The sequence below is a fragment of the Hyla sarda genome, chromosome 8, assembly GCF_029499605.1.
Source record: "Hyla sarda isolate aHylSar1 chromosome 8, aHylSar1.hap1, whole genome shotgun sequence".
Taxonomy (NCBI): Eukaryota; Metazoa; Chordata; class Amphibia; order Anura; family Hylidae; genus Hyla; species Hyla sarda.
The window spans coordinates 178,930,119-178,951,143 of NC_079196.1; the positions used below are offsets into that span (position 1 = coordinate 178,930,119).

Here is a 21,025-nt window from a genome sequence, read left to right on the forward strand (position 1 = left end):
GATTGTAATAAACCCTAAAACAATCCAAAGAGGTTCTCAAATCACAACAAAACTGCTACAGCGTGCCCCCTACTCAACCCCTTCAATGGACTTTGTTTTCCTTAAAAAAGATTCTATTGTCCTTATAGCATCTTAAAGGGATTATCCTCGATTGAAAAGAATATAGCTGATTTCTTCCACACAAAAAAAACAGCGCCTTACCTATCCTCAGGTATGGTGTGGTATTACAACTTCATCTTCTATATTTACTTCAATGAAACAGAGCTGCAATACCACACAAAAACTGAGAACAAGAGTGGTGCTATTTCTGGAAGAAAGCAGCTGTGCGTTTTCTATTCCCGTATGTTTTAAGGGTCCAAGTCCAATAAAAAAAAAACTGTTTTAACCCCTTAAGGACACAGCCCATTTTGACATTAAGGACACCAATTTTATTTTTGCGTTTTCGTTTTTTTCCTCCTCGACTTCTAAAATCCATAACTCTTTTATATTTTCATTCACAGACCCATATTAGGGCTTGTTTTTGCGTAACCAGTTGTACTTTGTAATGACATCATTCATTTTACCCTAAAATGTATGGTAAACCCCCCCCAAAAAAAAAATTTTGTGTAAGGAAATTGAAACGAAAATCATAACTTTGCAAATTTGGGGGGTTTCGTTTTCACGCTGTACACTTTACAGAAAAAAATAATGTTTTGTGTATTATCTGGGTCAATACGATTACAATGATACCCATGATAATATACTTTTCTATTATTTTACTGCTTTAAAAAAATCTCAAACTTTTTTTTACAAAATCAGTACGTTTTAAAATTGCCCTATTTTTACCACCTCTAACTTTCTTATTTTTCCGTATTTAGAGATGTGTGAGGGCACATTTTTTGCGCCATGATCTTTAGTTTGTTTTAGTACCACTTTTGCTTATACGTGACTTTTTGATCGCTTTTTATTAAAAAAAATGTGCAGTTTAATGTGACAAAAAAGCTGAAATTTTTTACTTTTTCTTTGTATGTTTACGCCGTAGGGGATCATTGACATTATATTTTTATAGGTGCGACGATACCAAATATGTTTATTATTTACCTTTTTTTATGCTTTTTTGTATTAAAATGGGGAAAAGGGGTGATTTAAAACTTTATTGGGGGAAGGGGCTTTTTCACCTTTTTTTTCCACGGTTTTAAAAACATTTTTTCTCTGTCGCTCTTCATTGGGGGTCACCTCTACTAATGGGTATATGCTCTTGCCACTAGGAGGCACTAACACTAAACAAGAAGTCTGCTCCTCCGTGGCAGGAAATACCCGCCCACTGGAAGTGAGGTAATCAGTTTTAGCTAGTGGCAGTAGGAGCTCCCCAGACCTGGTCTTTTTTTATTATTTTCTAGTAAGGGCTGTTTAGTTAGTTTTTCTCCCTTTTGTTTCACTTTTTCAAGTGGGGGTTCAGGAGCATGGTGCTACCTGTTCCCCCATATGCGACAAAGGGGCACAGACATAGAGTATGCACTGTCACCCCCTTTTCGCCAACGGCCAGCTCCTGGAGGTTGTACCCTGGTTCCAGGTCCCCCACTGCCCCTGCTCGCCCCGCTATCTTAGCCTGGTATGATACAGCATGGCCATAAGCTTGTTGAAGATGCCTGGGTGAGTATGAGAAGATGGAGTCTGTTGGTGAGTATGTCTAAAATCCTTTCTCCCCCCTCCCCTTCCGTATTCTGCTAGGGTTCCTCCATCCTGAGGTCCTTTGTCCCCAGCACCGTCTCCTCAGCCCCCACTACACATGGCTGTGCTGGGCTAACCTTATGGCCTCCTGGTCACGCTACCGGCAGCCCCATCTGCAGCAATCCTGAAACCCATATATTAACCCCTTAACGACGCAGGACGTATATTTACGTCCTCCGCCGGCTCCCGCGATATGCCGCGGGGTCACGCGGTGTCCCCGCTTCATATCGGGTCGGTCCCGGCGGCTATCAACGGCCGGGACCCGCGGCTAATACAGGACATCACCGATCGCGTGACCCCGCGGCATATCGCGGGAGCCGGCGGAGGACGTAAATATACGTCCTGCGTTGTTAAGGGGTTAATATATGGTCCCCAGACCGGAAACACAGCAAGATTAAACCGGTGAAAAGCAGACATCAAAAGACTTCCTGCATGTAGTTATGATTTTTTCCAGAAGTACGACAAAATCAAACCTATATAAGTAGGGTATCATTTTAACCGTATGGACCTACAGAATAATAAGGTGTAATTTTAACCGAAATATGCACTGCGTAGAAACGGAAGCCCCCAAAAGTTACAAAATGGTGTTTTTTCTTCGATTTTGTTGCACAATGATTCTTTTTTACGTTTCGCCGTGAATTTTTGGGTAAAATGACTAATGTCACTGCAAAGTAGAATTGGTGACGCAAAAAATAAGCCATAATATGGATTTTTAGGTGGAAAATTTTAAGGGTTATGATTTTTAAAAGGTAAGGAGGAAAACACAAAAGTGCAAAAACTGAAAAACCCTTAAGGGGTTAAATGTTATTTTTGGGGGCAGCTTTAATATTTGCTTCCGCCACCCTGTTTTATCACCTGAAAAGGCATTGGTCTCTTTGCCAGCTCAGGGATATTGTGCGTGGCATTTCTGCCATGACATGTCTGCTGCCCCCACAGCCGCATTCCAGCCCCGAGACATTGGTGGGATGCCCCTGCAGATGCATCCGCATCCTTGACCTTTCCCAGGTGTTTGTTCTCTTGTGTCTTTAGACATCTAGTGTCCGCTTTGTGGTCTTTATTCCTGGGAGGGTGCTGGGAAACCACAGTGGTATCAATTTTCTTCCACAGGTCCTTCTATAGGTCTTCAGAATCTGTGGCTAGTGTGCTGAACCCCCCCCCCCCCCCACTAGTGCGAGGTTTTCAAGCATGTGTTCCTACATGGACATGGACTGTACCCAATACCACAGACAGTGGTCTGCGTGGGTTTCCTCTGCCGCCAGTCACTCATCACATGGCTGCCACATCCACGACTGGAATTACGGCTCCCCACTGCTAACAAGTGGTGGCCGAAAGAATGACCCGGTGTGTACAATGGATTTTGTTCCGGAGCGACAGGGATACAATCCACGGCTCCTTTGCCTCCCCTGATCTACCTGGATGGCGTAGATACTATCCATGGCCCCAGGCCTCTCCGCTCCTCCATATGCGACAATAGGGCACCAGTGCCTTGGGGGTGTTCTCTATTGATAAGCCAGACTGTTGACTGCTCGGTTTCTGCCACCACCGTTCTTCCATCATGGGCTGCTGCGTGCTTGGCTGGAGTTCCTGTACCCCTCTTCTAATGTGAGGAGTCCAGAAGGGTGTCATTATAGGTAAAAGGGGACCTTGTGCCAGTAAGCTGGACAGTGGTCTCCATGGTCTCCTACACCTCTAGGTTGCTCTTGAGGAGTTACGGTCCCACTGCTATGGCAAAAGTGACCCTACGTGTCCTATCGACCCTTTACAGGGCAACAGGGATGCAATCCAGGGCTCCTCAACCTCCCCTGATCTTCCAGAGTGATGGGGATTCTATCCACTGGGCTGCCACATGCTTGGCAGTGTTTTCCTGTATCTTTCTGCGTGGGAGGACTCTGGACGAGGGTTCCTGCAAGTGCACAGGGACGATGCAAGTCAGCCAGACTTCGTCTGCATTGTCTCTGGCACCACCAGATCGTCCATTGGATCGGCCGCACTCCGGTACCCCATTTTCTGTGGGAGGGTTTAAAGGAGTGATCCTGTGCGTTCAGGAATCTGGTCAGCCATGATTTACTGCTACGTTGGGTCAACTACTATACGCTTCCCACTCTGTGGATAGAAGTTCAGGTATCCCACTGCCGAGGTGTAGTTCTGAGTGAGTCAACCCATGTTGCTCCATGTGCCCTATGCAATGCACCACCCTGCTTTACCAGGTCCCTATTTGAATGTCTGCCGTTCTCACAGCTGAAGGCTGGTAACCCACTTTCAATGTGTGGTTCTGACTGCGGGACCGTGTGTGGCGATGGTCCCTATGCCATATAGCAAGACTGTGTCTGCAGGGTTTCTAATCCACCAGGTCACATCCCCCTTTCCTGCCTCTCCTGTCACTGCATCCCGGTGACTCACTTTCTATATGAAGTGTGTCTCTGTGGGTTCATTGAACCTGTTATGCCATTCAGACTGCCATTCTGCATGTTTACTCCTCCACATATCTCTTGCATCTGCAACAGCAGTCCTGGTGTGGGGCACCATTAGGAAATGGGGGGCGGGCATTTCCTACAGGTTCCATGGCTTTTCACGGCAACTGCAGCACTCTGTTGCCCTTTCTAAGAGTGCCATGTTGGTCTGCTAGGGGCATGGTAGTGACACACCATTGGGTGCTGAAGCCTGTCTTTCATACTGCAGACCTGGATGTCTGCGATTCCTTTCGGGTCTGCAATCTTGGTTCCTCACTTCTATCGAGAGATTTACACGTCTGTGTCCCTATACGTGTTAGGTCCCTCGGCACATGTAGAGCCCACCTTCCCTGCTTCAAACCTTCCTGTAATCTTGTTTCCACAGGTCTGCGGTGGTTGAGCACCTCTGTGGGGTGCATGGGGCATGGTGGGGTGTCACAGACAGTTCAGCCCCCCCCCCCCTCCCATGCCTCCAGGTATCTTCCTGGATTCCCAAGCAGGGTGACTAAGGTGCATGCTCGGTTGTCTTACACATGGCTAGACTGGCTCCATTGGTGCCCAACTGGCCCGGGGTTTCACCCCGATGGGGCGTTTCTCTCAACGCTTTTGGTTGCTGTGTGTGTGTTTGTGTACTTCTTCCTTGCATTTGTAGTCACTTCTTTGAATCTTTGCCCAGCTCCAGTGTCCAGGATTCCGATCCCTCTGGGGACACAACTTGGCTCCCCGATATGATCTCGCAGAGTTCTTGGGGGCTTCATCCACCCAGTACTTTGTCTGTTGCCACAGGATGGCTTGTCCCTGCTCCTACAGTGCCTGGTGCACTTTTGACAATCCTCCTTACACAGGTGTATGGGGATCAGGGGGCTTAGCATGGTCAGTGCCTTGAGTTTCATCTCCACTACCCCTTGTTTTCCCCTCCACCAGGGGGACTATTTCGCTGGTCACTTTATACTAACAAGATGGAGTCATCTCTCTCTTCCCACTTTATAGGTGGGATATCTGGCTGGGCCCTTGTTTTTTGTTGAGGGTTTTCTGCTCCTTTCTTGGCAGTTTATTCTTTCGTGTCCGTCTTCCAGGTGACTCTGCAACCTCCATTTCCCATGTCTGTCGCTCTGGTGTTCTGGGATGCCACTTTTCTGGACATTCTTCTTAGCCATTATTCCCTTCCATCTTCTCCTTCGGGGTCCATGTTCTCTCGAAATGGAGGGCATTCCGGTCGTCCAGATTACACCAGTTGAGCTATGTCACTTCCCGGGTGCTCGCGGCGGGCTCCTGGATAGGGGTTTTGGGTCTGCAGATGTTCAGTTCTTCGATTTCTGCACCAGGCCTCTCTAGAGACAGTTTGTTTCTTTTTGTTGTGCCATTTTCCAGCCGGCTAGCATTCTGTCTGGTTCTGTGTTCCTTAGAATAGATTTTCCTACCTCCTTCTGGGATGGTTCCGGCCCCTCTGGCTTTCAAGTCGACTTTTTTCTGGTCTCTCTATGAGGACCATAAGTTTAGAGTCCATGTGAAGGACGGTCCCTTCCTTTGGCGGCCCAGTCCATCTCCATGGCTGGGGGATATTCCGGGAGCCCTGTTTCTAGGCCTCTGTTTTCTCTGGCCTGGGGTCTCGTCCACAGGCCTAACGGACAAGTAGGTTTGGTCTCGGGACTGATTCCCTTTTGCTAGTGGTTGTTATTCCCACCCTAGGGGACTGCTTTGGTACGTCCCATCAATATAGGTGTCCCCCAATGAAGAGCAACCGAGAAAAGGAGATTTTATGTACTCACCGTAAAATCTTTCTCATAGCGTTCATTGGGGATACTGCACACAATTTTTGTCCGGATATTCTTTTCCGATTATTGTTTTTTTTTTTATCCGGGATTCTTTTCTAGGGTCCTTCGGACATATTTCTTTGTTGGCTTCTCCTACTGCTTGTGACAAAACTAATTACCTCACTTCCAGTGGGCGGGTATATCCTGCCAGAGAGACGACTTATTTTCCTAGTGTCAGCGTCTCCTAGAAGCAAGAGCATATACCCATCAGTATAGGTGTCCCCCAATGAAGGCTATGAGAGAGATTTTACAGTGAGTGCAAAAAAAAAAATCTCCTTTTTACATTTATTTTACACTTTTTTTAGTCCCCATAAGGGACTGTGTGCTGTGTGCTAAGTACATTTACGGCACATGTCCTTAAGGGGTTAAACAATGTTGTTTCTGGATTCAGTAAGAATATGACATCTTTATCACTAGGATACAGTACATAGTGCTGCCTTCAGCTGGGGAGTCAATGTGGGGGGGCTGCAAGCCTTCTGAGCCACTAAATACATTGATCTAAGGCAGTGGTGGCCATTATTTTTTCTATGGAGCCACATTAGAAACTAAAAAATTGTGAAGGGCCGGGTAGTTTCCCCCAGATTAGGCAGCATAGTTGTCCCCCAGATTAGGCAGCATAGTTTCCCCCAGATTAGGATCATAGTTTTCCCCCAGATTAGCATAGTTGTCCCCCAGATTAGGCAGCATAGTTGTCCCCCAGATTAGGCAGCATAGTTGTCCCCCAGATTAGGCAGCATAGTTGTCCCCCTGATTAGGCAGCATAGTTGTCCCCCTGATTAGGCAGCATAGTTGTCACCCTGATTAGGCAGCATAGTTGTCAGCCTGATTAGGCAGCATAGTTGTCACCCTGATTAGGCAGATTAGCATAGTTGTCCCCCAGATTAGGCAGCAGTTGTCCCCCAGATTAGCATAGTTTTCACCCAGATTAGCATAGTTGTTTCCCAGATTTGCGCATAGTTGTCCCCCAGATTAGGCGGCATAGTTGTCCCCCAGATTAGGCGGCATAGTTGTCCCCCAGATTAGGCAGCATAGTTGTCCCCCAGATTAGGCAGCTCTAACCAATTACCCCCGCCCCCCCCCCCCCCCCCCACACACACACACACACACAGAGACAGGCACTTATAAATACACATATAAACACACACAGACACATATACACTCGGACACACAGACACATATATACACAGACAACACACTGACACACATATACACAGACAACACACTGACACACATATACACAGACAACACACTGACACATATATACACAGACAACACACTGACACATATATACACAGACAACACACTGACACATATATATACACAGACAACACACTGACACATATATATACACAGACAACACACTGACATTTATATATACACAGACAACACACTGACACATATATACACAGACACATATATACACAGACAACACACAGACACATATATACACAGACAACACAGAAGCACTCACCCGGCCAGAGTTTAGAGCTGAGGGGAGGGGGCGGAGGGAGACAGGATACACAGCCTCTCCTCTGCCTTCAGAGGTTCTAAGACTGCACGGCAGAGAGAAGGAGGGGGAGGGGAGAGAGTGCAGCCCCCTCCCTCTTCCTGTCAGCACTTCCTGTCATCGCACGGGAGCTCGGTGCACAGGCTGGTGCAGCCCTGGGCATTGTACGGCCGACAGTCAGCGAGGGCCGGTCAGAGCCAATCAAAGGGCCGTATGTGGCCCACGGGCCGTACAATGCCCAGGTCTGATCTAAGGCAAAGAAACTGATAAGGTGACCTAACTAGTCATGTTGTAACATTGCCAATCCAGTTGTCACTCATATACATAATTCTGGAAACCACTGATCCCTACCATGGTTTTATACGACAACATATGCATTTCCTTGGGATAAAATATTCTTTTTTAATGATGAACTTGCAGTTACAGATGCAACACAGTTTGGCTGAAGCTAGTAGGTCATCTCCTAGCCTAGTTTTACCCAACCAAGGTGTCACCAGCTATTTCAAAACTACAACTCACAGCATGCCCGGACAGCCAAGGGCTGTCCAGGCATGCTGGGAGTTTTAGTTTTGCAACAGTTGGAGGCACCCAGGTTGAAAAACACTCCTAGCCCATGGAAGTAAAGAGAGAAAACTACGTGTGACATTATATTGCAGTATTTTTTCCTGTTTACTAGTTTTGCTATATCTGTAGACCTGGTGTTCCACAAATGCTAAGCTTATTATTAGTTTATATTTAATAAAGAAATGTCAGCAAGATTCATGCCAAGTGCAAATATATTGCCAATTTCTAAAAAGAAGTGCTTTAATTCAGGCTTCATCAAAATAAAATGGTGCCCTGTTTTATTGAAGTATCAGTATTAAAGTACACTGTAATAATAATTATACGTCTACTTTGAACATTAAGATCACGGCATAATATACGGAGCCTATTTACTGGGTCTGAACTTTGTAAAGAGCAATGTCTAAAACTGTCTGAGACTTCTTATCTGGAATTTCCTCTTTTGCACCATTGTCTAAAAGTATCTTTATTATTTTTGGATTTCCTTTTTGTACAGCATAATGTAAAGCAGTCTTCCCAAATCTGTCCTGCTGGTCTATGTTCACCAATCCAACATTTGTATCCAGGAGTACCTATATTATAAAAAATAAATAAAAAATCTTTAGTCAGATACAGTACAGTGATATGAAGTATCACTTCAGTCGAAATTCAATGGTTTTCTACTGAACCCTATCAAAAAATTGTATGCTTACTGTTGAAATAAAATGACAAAGTTGAAGCTCCACTTATGCCTCTTTGTCATTGCTGTCGGGCTCCGTATATGGTGCTCCGTCGGGAATTCTGTGAGGACCCGGTGGAGTCAGTTGTGCTCCGACCTGTTTTAGGAGTGGTTCGGCACAAAAAAAGAGCCAAACTGATCCAGAACAGGACAGACCACAACGGCAATGTGAACATTGACTTAGATGTAGGAGAATGTACACCCTGTTCCAAATTATTATACAAATTCTATTTGTGTCACAAAGATTAAATATTTGGTTTTCTCAGTCGCTCTTCATTGGGGGACACCTTACTGACCGGTATATGCTCTTGCCAATAGGAGGCGCTGACACTAGGAAGAAAAAGTCTCTGCTCCTCCCTGGCAGGATATTCCCGCCCACTGGAAGTGAGGTAATCGGTTTTAGCTAGAGTCAGGCAAAACACACGTCTGGGAGCTCCCCAGACCTGGTCTTTTTTTATTATTTTCTAGTAAGGGCTGTTTAGTTAGTTTTTTTTCTCCTTTTTGTTTCCCTTTTTCAGGTGGGGGTTCAGGAGCATGGCCCTACATGTTCCCCCATATGCGATGAAGGGGCACAGACATAGAGTATGTACTGTTAACCCCTTCTCGCCAACAGCCAGCGCCTGGAGACTGTACCCTGGGTCCAGGTTCCCCACTGCCCCTGCTCACCCCGCTATCTTAGCCTGTTGTGATGAAGCGTGGCCATAAGCTGGTTGAAGATGCCTGAGATGAGTATAGAAGATGGCGTCCACAGGTGAGTATGTACCCCCCCCCCTCTTTAAAAAGGGACTCTGTCCTTTATTGCAGGGCTCGCTCAGGGTTTCATGGGAGGGCTGTGTGTCTGCATACTATGTCCTGTGGAGGACAACCGCCAACCTTTTGCAGCGTCTCCCTCCACAGGCGTTATTTTCCGGCTCACCTCGGCAGCGCGCTGGGGACTCATCCGGCGGGAGTCAAGGGCTCTGGCAGCACATGGCCTCCCTTCTTCCCCTGAGCCAGACTGCACCTACTCTCCTTTTTTCAGGGGGCTATGGCGGCATTTAGCTCCGTCCTTCTTCTCCCCCAGAGAGCACGCGGACCAGAAGGCCAGGCAGCGCCCCACAGATCATTCCTGTAGATCTGATCGGATCATTCCAGATCTGATAATGGGCGCTTCCTCCATTGCGGGGGTCTGCAGCGCTCCATTCTCTGAACGGCTCAGTTTGCCAGAGTCCGGCCCGCTCTTGTCTCCTGGCCTCGGAGCTGTGCGACACCTTAGCAGGTGCTTCCAAGCGCGCTGTTCCATACCTTCGAAGGCCAGGCAGCGCGGACCAGAAGGCCAGGCAGCGCCCCACAGATCATTCCTGTAGATCTGATCGGATCATTCCAGATCTGATAATGGGCGCTTCCTCCATTGCGGGGGTCTGCAGCGCTCCATTCTCTGAACGGCTCAGTTTGCCAGAGTCCGGCCCGCTCTTGTCTCCTGGCCTCGGAGCTGTGCGACACCTTAGCAGGTGCTTCCAAGCGCGCTGTTCCATACCTTCGTCGCTCCAAGACTGCAATATGAGTGGACATGGTGCAGGCTTCCTAGTCTGTTCTACCTTTAGGGATCATAAGGCCAGATTCGGCACAAGACGCCTTGTTCCCCATGCTTCCTTACTTAGTGTGTGTAATAAAAAATTTTAAAAAAGTGAATCTCTGCTGCTGGTCTCTCAGACCATTTAGTGGTGTTTGGCACTCTCTTGTGGCCTTTAATTAAATTGTGCCACGGGCCCTCTGCAACGCCCCCTCCCGTAGGCGAACAGGCTCCGGGGACTGATTACAACCGGGGTGCCGCGTGTATGATCACGGGCGTCCCCAGCTGTGGGGCAACCGCGATTAGGCATCTTATCCCCTATCCTTTGGATAGGGGATAAGATGTGTAAGCACCGGAGTACCCCTTTAAGGCTGGTAGGCCGCTTTTAGTGTGTGGTTCTGAATGCTGGACCCAGTGTGGCCATGGTCCCTATGCCAGATAGCCAGACTGTGTCTGCTTGGCTTTCTAATCCACCAGGTCACCTCCCCCATTCCTGCTGCTCCCGCGACTGCAGTCTGGTGACTCCTTCCATGTGAAGTTCCACAAAGTGTGCCTATGGGTTCATGGGACCTCTTCCGTGTCTGCATGTTTCCTGCACCACATGCATCCCTCATCTCTTGCATCTGCGACAGTAGTCTTGTTGTGGTGCACCATTAGGAGCTGGGGTGTGGGCGTCTCCTGCAGGTTCCATGGCTTTTCATGGCTACAGCTGCACTCTCTGTTTCCTTTTTCTAAGAGTGTCACGTTGGTCTGCTAGGGGCATGGTTGTGACACACCATTGGGTGCTGAGTCTGTCTTCCATTCTGCCAGACCTTTGAATGTCTGCGGTTTTCTTCGTGTCTGTAGTTTGGTACCCCACTACTATTGTGTGGTAACCATGTATGTGTTTGCTTCGGAGTGCTCTGGTCTTCTTGGACCGCTGGGGTCCAAGTCTGGTTAGTCTCCTTGGCTTGGACACTATCCTAGACTGCTGTCGCGTGCCTTCTTTTTTGGGTTGGCCCTCCTGGTTCTTTGGGCTTTAGTGATGGTTTAGGTCTCGGGCATCGGTAGCAATCCTGCCCAGACTTCTCCGCGATTCCATTGTGTGGAGGTCTTTCTGTACCGCACTTCTTGTCTCAACATGGAAGTTTGTCTCCCGGAGATTTTCACGGCCGTTGGGTTTCCTTCCCCTTCAGGTGTACGTCTACCAGGAGGCGCATGCACCTCCAAATTTCCATGTTGGTTGCGCTGGTGTTCTGGGATGCTCCTTTTTAGGGTCTTCCACTCCTTCTTGGCTGTTTATCCTTCTGTGTACATCTTCCAGGTGACTCAGGAACCTCCAGTTCCCATATCTGTCGCTCCGGCGTTCCAGGATGCCCCTTTTTGGCTGTTATTGATTTCTGTCTCCTCCTTCGGGGTCCATGTACTCCCGGGATGGGGGGGCATTCAGGTCATCAAAATTACACCAGTCGAGCATATTTTGCCTTCTGGGTGCTCTTGGCGGACAGGGGTTTTGGGTCTCCAGATGTTCGGGTCATCGCTCTTATGCACCAGACCTCTCTAGAGCAGATTTCCATCTTTTTTTTCCAGTGGTTTTCTGGTCTCCACCTCCTGTGCTCGCCTTCTGCTCAGGCGTACGCTGCTCTCCCTGGTGTTTTTTCACCATGTTCTCTTGAAGCGGTCAACTCTGGATGAGGTTCTCTTGTGTCCTTTTCCATTTTTGTTTCCCAGCCAGGCTAGCCCTCTGTCTGGTTCTGTGTTCCTTGGGGTTGATTTCCTACCTCCCGGGATGGTTCTGACCCAGCTGGCTTCCTACTCGACTTTTTTCTTGTCTCTCTCTATGGACCATAGGTTTAGTGTCTGCAAAAGACTGTCCCTACCCTTGGTGTCCTAGTCGATCACCATGGACAGGGCATCTTCCGGGAGCTCCGTTTTTGGGCCTCGGTTGTCTCTGGCCTGGGGTCTCGTTCGCACCCCTTACAGACGAGTGGGTTCGGTCTATGACTATTTCCCTATCTCTAGTAGCTGTTATTCCCACCCTAAGGGACTGCTTTGGTACGTCCCATCAGTAAGGTGTCCCCCAATGAAGAGCGACCGAGAAAAGGAGATTTTTTTTGTACTCCCCATAAAATCTCTTTCTCGTAGCCTTCATTGGGGGACACCGCACCCACCCATATCTTCCCATTTTGTCCGGATTATCTTTTCTGGTTCTTTTTGTAGGGTCCTTCAAACTTTTATCTTTGTTGGCTTCTCCAACTGGTTTGTGACAAAACATATTACCTCACTTCCAGTGGGCGGGTATATCCTGCCAGGGAGGAGCTGACTTTTTTCCCTAGTGTCAGCACCTCCTACTGGCAAGAGCATATACCCGTCAGTAAGGTGTCCCCCAATAAAGGCTACGAGAAAGAGATTTTACCGTGAGTACAAAAAATCTCCTTTTTCAGTGTAACTCATGGATGGCATTGTGTCTCAGGGCTCTTTGGATCACTGAAAACCATCTCTGACACCTGTGATAATATAATTACCAGGTGAGCCCAATTTAAGGAAAAACTACTTAAGGTGGGTGTTCCACATTATTAAGCAGAGCACCATTTTCAAGCAATACGGGGAAGAAAAAGGATCTTTCTGCTGCCGAAAAAAGTGAAATAGTTCACTGCCTTGGACGAGGTATGAAAACATTAGATATTTCACGAAAACTTAATTGTGATCATCGCACTATTAAGAGATTTGTGTCTGATTCGGAGAACAGACTGGTTTGTGCAGATAAAGGCACATTGAGGAAGATTTCTGCCAGATCCATGCATTGGATCAAGAGAGTAGCTGCTAAAATACCATTACATAGCAGCAAACAGATTTGAAGCTGCTGAAGAGTCTTGCAACTGTGCCTAAACCTTCTATTTGGCCACCACTAACCAATGCTCACAAGCAGAAATGGCTGCATTGGGCAGAAAAATACATGAAGACTCATTTTCAAACAGTCTTGTTCACTGATGAGTGCCGTGCAACGCTGGATGGTCCAGATGAATGGAGTAGTGGATGATTGGTGGACGGCCACCTTGTTCTAACAAGGCTGCAATGTCAGAAAGGCGGTGGTGAAGTCATGTTTTGGGCCAGAATCATGGGAAGAGAGCTGGTGGACTCCTTTTAGGGTCCCCGAAGGTGTAAAGATGACCTCTGCAAAGTATGTGGAGTTTTTGACTGACCACTTTCTTCCCTGGTACAGAAGGAAGAACTAAGCTTTCCGTAATAAAATCATCTCATGCTGCAAAGAATATCTCTGCATCAATGGCTGCTACGGGGTTAAAAGTAGAGAAAGTCATGGTGTGGCCTCCATCCTCCCCTGACCTCAATCCTATTGAGAACCTTTGAGGCATCCTCAAGCAAAAGATCTATGAGGGTGGGAGGCAGTTTACTTCTAAACAGCAGCTTTGGGAGGCTATTCTGACATCTTGCAAACCAATTCAAGCAGAAACTTTCCAAAAAGTCACAAGTTGAATGGATGCAAGACGTGTGACGCTGTTATCAAATAAGGGGTCCTATGTTGAAATGTAACGTGACCTGTTAAAATGTTTAAAAAGTTAAAATGTTGTAAAAAGTTTGATTGAAATAGCTTTTGATTTCAGAAAATATGCTGCAAACACAACAAATGATAATTTTCAGTTCTTTACAACCTATAAAGTGTTTTGAAACTTACTGTGCGTAATTTGGAATAGTGCATTGTAAGTTTGTTTAAAAAAAATCATTAGGAGTTTTGTTCAATAAAATTTGAATTGTACTCTTAATAGTTGATAACATGAGAATTATGATGACTTATTTACATCAATAAGGTAAATTAGAAAAATATAATTTGCTAAATAATTTGGAACAGGGTGTATAATGAGAAAATACGTTATTAATTAAATGAGGCTTTTATTAAACTTTTTCTGTTGTTTTTATTCATTCTGCATTCATGACTGCATAAAACATTTTTTTTTTTTACTTTTCTTTTCACACTGTGTAGAATGGGGCAGAATAAGTACTGGCGTTTTTATTATAATTAGGAGGTGGTTAAGCTGCATCAAAGCTAGTAACATTCCGCCTCCAATGCAACTGAATGGGGTATCCACATGCCTATTTCCAGGCAATCTGCATTGTGGAAAAAACACACCAAAATTATAAAAGTGATGGTGCAAGGTACTGCAGCATGTCTTATTCAATCAAATGGGAAGACTCTACAGTTCCTTAAACCTCTGCAACTAAAACTGTTGTGCATGCAGGAACAGAGCACATGTAAACATTACAAGAGGCTGCAGTCCAGACCTAAGTGCTACATCCCCTTCACTAAGCTGATGAGAGGGGGCCCAACTTCCAACTTGTGTCCCTGCCCATCTAATATTGATGACCTATTCAGGGGATCGATTATAAATACAGAAAAGCTAGATAACACCCTTTATGCATGTTATTTTTCAACATAATGCAATCTGGCAACGAGTACCATGGGCCTACAGTGGCTGTAATGAAAATGCCCTTCAAATTTTTTCCACTGTTCTGCACACCCATATAGATACTATGTAGGTCAGTGTTTCCCAACCAGGGTGCCTCCTGCTGTTGCAAAACTATAACTCCCAGCATGCCTAGACGGTCGAACGTACTGCAGCTCCTTCACTGTGGTCAACCCTACTGATTAGTAATTGACATATCCTAGTGATACTGTATGACATCTCTTGTCTTAACCCCTTAACGTAAATATACGTCCTGCGCCGACTACCGCGATATGAAGCAGCGTCGTGCTGACCTCCGCTTCTAAAGTGAAAGTGAAACTATCCCGGCTAGTCAGTCGGGCTGTTCGGGACCGCCGCGGTGAAATTGCAGCATTCCCAAACAGCTTACAGGACACCGGGAGGGCCCTTACCTGCCTCCTCGGTGTCCGATCGACGAATGACTGCTCCGTGCCTGAGATCCAGGCAGGAGCAGTCAAGCGCCGATAACACTGATCACAGGCGTGTTAATACACGCCAGTAATCAGGATGAGAGATCAGTGTGTGAAGTGTTATAGGTCCCTATGGGACCTATAACACTGCAAAAAAAAGTGTTAACAAAGGTCATTTAACTTAACCCCTTCCCTAATAAAAGTTTGAATCACCCCCCTTTTCCCATAAAAAAAATATAAACATATGTGGTATCGCCGCGTGCGTAAATGTCCGAACTATAAAAATATATAATTAAACCGCACGGTCAATGGCGTACGCGCAAAAAAATTCCAAAGTCCAAAAAAGCGTATTTTTGGTCACTTTTTATTCCATTAAAAAATTAGTAAAATGTGATCGAAAAGTCCGATCAAAACAAAAATCGGACCGATAAAAACTTCAGATCATGGCGCAAAAAATGAGTCCTCATACTGCCCTGTACGTGGAAAAATTAAAAAGTTATAGGGGTCAGAAGATGACATTTTTAAACGTATACATTTTCCTGCATGTAGTTGTGATTTTTTCCAGAAGTGCGACAAAATCAAACCTATATAAGTAGGGTATCATTTTAACCGTATGGACCTACAGAATAATGATAAGGTTTCATTTTTACCGAAATATGCACTGCGTAGAAACGGAAGCCCCCAAAGTTACAAAATGGCGTTTTTTTGTCGCACAATGATAATTTTTTTCCATTTCGCCGTGAATTTTTGTGTAAAATGACTGTCACTGCAAAGTAGAATTGGTGACGCAAAAAATAAGCCATAATATGAATTTTTACGTGGAAAATTGAAAGGGTTATGATTTTTAAAAGGTAAGGAGAAAAAAACGAAAGTGCAAAAACTGAAAAACCCTGAGTCCTTAAGGGGTTAATATAATGGTTGGCAGGTAAAAATGTATTGGTACCTGACAAATACTTGAATCCTCTTGAGCAGCTGCGTGATGTAAAAGTGTTTTCCCTTCTTCATCTGTTATACTAAGAATAATTAGAAATGAAAAAAAAATATGCGAAAAAGCACTTGACTTTATAATCTGACTATTTCAGCTATATTTTGTAAAATCCTCTAAATGTAGGTTATTCCTGAGTTTTACCTTCAGATTGATTCTACATTAACCCCTTAACGACGCAAGACATATATTTACGTCCTGCGCCAGCTCCTGCGATATGAAGCGGGGTCGCGCTGCGACCCCGCATCACATCACATCGCGTTGGTCCCGGCGCTCATCAACGGCCGGGACCCGCGGCTAATACCACACATCGACGATCGCAGCAATGTGCGGTATTAACCCTTTAGAAGCGGCGGTCAAAGCCGCTTCTAAAGAGAAAGTGAAAGTATCCCGGCTAGTCAGTCGGGCTGTCCGGGACCGCCGCGGTGAAATTGCGGCGTCCCGAACAGCTTACAGGACACCGGGAGGGCCCTTACCTGCCTCCTTGGTATCCGATCGACGAATGACTGCTCCGTGCCTGATACACGCCAGTGATCAGCATAGGAGATCACTGCAAAAAAAAAGTGTTAATAAAGGTCATTTAACCCCTTCCCTAATAAAAGTTTGAATCACCCCCCTTTTCCCATAAAAAAATAAAACCGTGTAAATAAAAAAAAAAATAAACATATGTGGTATCGCCGCGTGCGTAAATGTCCGAATTATAAAAATATATCATTAATTAAACCGCACGGTCAATGGCGTACGCGCAAAAAAAATTCCAAAGTCCAAAAAAGCGTATAATGGTCACTTTTTATACCATTAAATAGTGATCAAAAAGTCAGATCAACCGTACCGATACCGTATCGTACCGATAAAAACTTCAGATCACGGCGCAAAAAATGAGCCCTCATACCGCCCTGTACGTGGAAAAATAAAAAAGTTATAGGGGTCAGAAGGTGACAATTTTAAACGTATACATTTCCCTGCATGTAGTTATGATTTTTTCCAGAAGTGCGACAAAATCAAACCTATATAAGTAGGGTATCATTTTAACCGTATGGACCTACAGAATAATGATAAGGTGTCATTTTTACCGAAATATGCACTGCGTAGAAATGGAAGCCCCAAAAATTTACAAAATGGCGTTTTTTCTTCGATTTTGTCGCACAATGATTTTTTTTCCGTTTCGCCGTGAATTTTTGGGTAAAATGACTAATGTCACTGCAAAGTAGAATTGGTGACGCAAAAAATAAGCCTTAATATGGATTTTTAGGTGGAAAATTGAGAGGGTTATGATTTTTAAAAGGTAAGGAGGAAAAAACGAAAGTGCAAAAACGGAAAAACCCTGAGTCCTTAAGGGGTTAAACAAGTTCTATAACATGTATAAATGTACTATACCTGGGTAAAAAGAAATAGGACAGGCATAACTTTCTCAGAGTATTCTCATCTTGGTTGTGTATTGCAGATAACGAATGCTGAAATATATCAGAATTTTCACTGCACGACTCCACTCTTCTCTGCCTCCAGATCTTGTGCTTGGATTTCTTCTAGAAAAAAGATAAGAAAGCAATTTGATCTTTTTTGCTTAAAGGGGTACTCCGGTGCTTACACATCTTATCCCCTATCCAAAGATAGCTATCACGCCCCCTCCCGTAGGCTTGCATTGAGGGGCGGAGCGTGACGTCACACGGGGGCGGAGGCATGACGTCACACGCCGCCGGCCCTGCGGTCGCCAGTAATCAGACGCGGAGGGAACACGCTCCGGGGACTGATTACAAACGGGGTGCCCCGTGCATGATCCCGGGCGTCCCCAGCTGCGGGACTCCCGCGATCAGGCATCTTATCTCCTATCCTTTGGATAGGGGATAAGATGTGTAAGCACCGGAGTACCCCTTAAAAAGGGTACTCCCCTGCCCCAGCATTCGGAACATTTTATTCCGACGTTGGCTGCGGGGGTTGTGACTTTACGGCCACGACACCGTCACTCCATGCCCCCTCAATGCAAGACTATGTGAGGGGGCGTGGCAGTCGCCACGCCCCCTACCATAAACTTGCATTGAGGGGGGCGTGGTATCACATCATGAGGGACGTGGCAATGATGTCACGACCCCCGCAGCCCGTACCCAGCATTCAGAACAAAATGTTCTGAACACTGGGGCAGTGGAGACAGAAAAAACAAACCTTTCGGTTACAGATTAGTAAAAGGCATGTATTTAAATGTATATTCCTATCTACAGGATGTCCCACAAATGTGTGATTAGGCAAGTTCCACCTCTGGAAAATCACTTATTGGCAAAACAAGGGTCACTGGACCTCCTTTTCATGGATTCTGTTAGGGTGCTTTCCCCATTCTATGGTAGCTCTAGAAAGAGCCTAAGGTAATAACAAAAATGTGAATATGGTGGGAATACTCCTTTAAAGAAACTGGCAGCATTTTTCCAAAATTACAATGTGATTTATATAGCAATTGGCCTATACAATAATGTCTGATGAGAAAGATGAGTAAAGTCAGTGTATAAACAAACCAGGGGAGATTTATCAAGCCCTGTGTAGAGGAAGAACGGTGCAGTTGCCCATAGAAACCAGTCAGATTGCTTCCTTTTTTTTTCTTCAGATTTCTCTTCAAAAATGAAAGAAGGAATCTGATTTGTTGCTATAGGACAATTGCACCGCTCTTCCTTTACACAGGTTTTGATGAATCTCTCCAACTGTGATATTTGGAAATAATGCAATGCTTTTGTGGTCTCGGTGGTCTTGTGGAATTATGCTTTTTCCTCACGCCATGGCCTAGTTTTGCCAGTTACCTCATGGTTGGTAATCATAGTAAATAAACTAAAGCAGTCACTGGGGTGATGCAAAATGAACTAGAGCAGTTATTGGGGGTGATATAGAAGGAACTAGACCAGTTTATGGGGGTGATATAGAAGATAGTTTTAGGGTAGGGTCACGCTTGCCGAGCTAATTTTGCTACCCAGTGCTCCCAATGAGTAGGAAAATACGCAGCAGCGAATACGCAGCAAAATACGGCACGTGTGACCCTTCCCTTAAAAATATTTCTAATAATAATAAATTGCTTTGTGTAAGTGGGGACATAAGGTCATTTCTGAAAGCTCTGCCTAGGAATACTTTGAACAAGAAAACCAAATACAATGAAATTTGTCTCCTTCCCCCCTGTAGCATGAATACGTCCTACCTTCTTAAGCTCCTTTCACACTGCCGTTATGACATGGCAGTGTGATGCCCATTAGGGGAGCCGGGAAGAATAGCAGGAGAAATAAATACTGCTTGCGCCGACTTTAACGGCTGGTCTTGACGGGGTGCAACGGCAGTGTGAAAGGGGCCTCACAGAGCTGAATACTGCAGGGTGGCCTTCCTTCTCACCCTTATCTACAACAGCACAGCTACAGCAGTGTGATACATTATAACAGCGTTTCACAACCAGGGTGCCTCCAGCTGTTGCAAAACTACAACTCCCAGCATGCTCGGACAGCCAAAGGCTGTCCGGGCATGCTGGGAGTTGTAGTTTTGCAACAGCTGGAGGCCCCCTGGTTGGGAAACGCTGCATTATAAGCTGGGCTCCAGAATGGCATCAAAATGACTAAACCCCTTATAACTTTTATATAAAATCTTACATTTGTACTCCTACTTTGATATCTGTTGCAAGCATACATATGTATGTTACTATACTTAAAGGGGTATTCCAGGAGGAAAAAAAATGTATATATCAACTGGCTCTAGAGAGTTAAACAGATTTGTAAATTACTTCTATTAAATAATCCTAATCTTTCCAATAATTATCAGCTGCTGAAGTTGAGTTGTTCTTTTCTGTCTGGCAACAGTGCTCTCTGCTGACATCTCTGCTTGTCTCGGGAACTGCACGGAGTAGAAGAGGTTTGCTATGGGGATTTGCTTCTAAACTGGGCGGTTCCCAAGACACGTGTCATCAGAGAGCACTTAGCTGCTGAAGTTGAGTTGTTCTTTTCTGTCTAAGTACTCAAAGGATTACGATTGTTTAATAGATGTAATTTACAAATCTGTTTAACTTTCTGGAGCCAGTTGATAAATAAAAAAAAGTTTTTTTCCTGGATGACTCCTTTAACCCCTTAACGACGCAGGACGTATATTTACGTCCTGCGCCGACTCCCGCGATTTGAAGCGGGATCGCGCCGCGATCCTGCATCATATCGCGTCGGTCCCGGCGCTCATCAATGGCCGGGACCCGCGGCTAATACCACAAATCGCCGATCGCGGCGATGTGCGGTATTAACCCTTTAGAAGCGGCGGTCAAAGCTGACCGCCGCTTCTAAAGTGAAACTGAAAGTGACCCGGCTGCTCAGTCGGGCTGTTCGGGACCGCCGCGGTGAAATCGCGGCGTCCCGAACAGCTGATAGGACACCGGGAGGGCCCTTACCTGCCTCCTCGGTGTCCGATCGACGAATGACTGCTCCGTGCCTGAGATCCAGACAGGAGCAGTCAAGCGCCGATAACACTGATCACAGGCGTGTTAATACATAGGAGCATAGGAGATCAGTGTGTTAATCAGCATAGGAGATCAGTGTGTGCAGTGTTATCGGTCCCTATGGGACCTATAACACTGCAAAAAAAAAGTTAAAAAAAAAGTGTTAATAAAGGTCATTTAACCCCTTCCCTAATAAAAGTTTGAATCACCCCCCTTTTCCCATAAAAAAAATAAAACAGTGTAAAAAAATAAATAAATAAACATATGTGGTATCGCCGCGTGCGTAAATGTCCGAACTATAAAAATATATCATTAATTAAACCGTACGGTCAATGGCATACGTGCAAAAAAATTCCAAAGTCCAAAAAAGCGTATTTTGGTCACTTTTTATACCATTAAAAA

At 45.6% G+C, this 21,025-nt stretch overlaps 1 protein-coding gene across 13 annotated transcripts in view; it reads right to left on the bottom strand.

Annotated features, from left to right (window-relative positions):
- Positions 1-8,058: 8,058 nt before the first annotated feature.
- LOC130283909 (uncharacterized) overlaps positions 8,059-21,025 on the bottom strand; it is a 58,675-nt gene continuing 45,708 nt past the window's right edge. For 11 of the 13 annotated variants that reach the window (XM_056533631.1, XM_056533640.1, XM_056533634.1 and 8 more), the window contains 3 exons: positions 17,563-17,711; positions 16,144-16,213; positions 8,059-8,614 (listed from right to left, as the gene is read on the bottom strand). In XM_056533631.1, coding sequence (XP_056389606.1) covers positions 8,414-8,614; positions 16,144-16,213; positions 17,563-17,711 — 420 coding nt within the window. In that variant the 3' untranslated portion in view covers positions 8,059-8,413. Of the gene's footprint in view, positions 8,615-16,143; positions 16,214-16,539; positions 16,736-17,562; positions 17,712-21,025 lie in introns of those variants that run through there. The other 2 variants (XM_056533628.1, XM_056533637.1) reach the window with 2 other exon arrangements.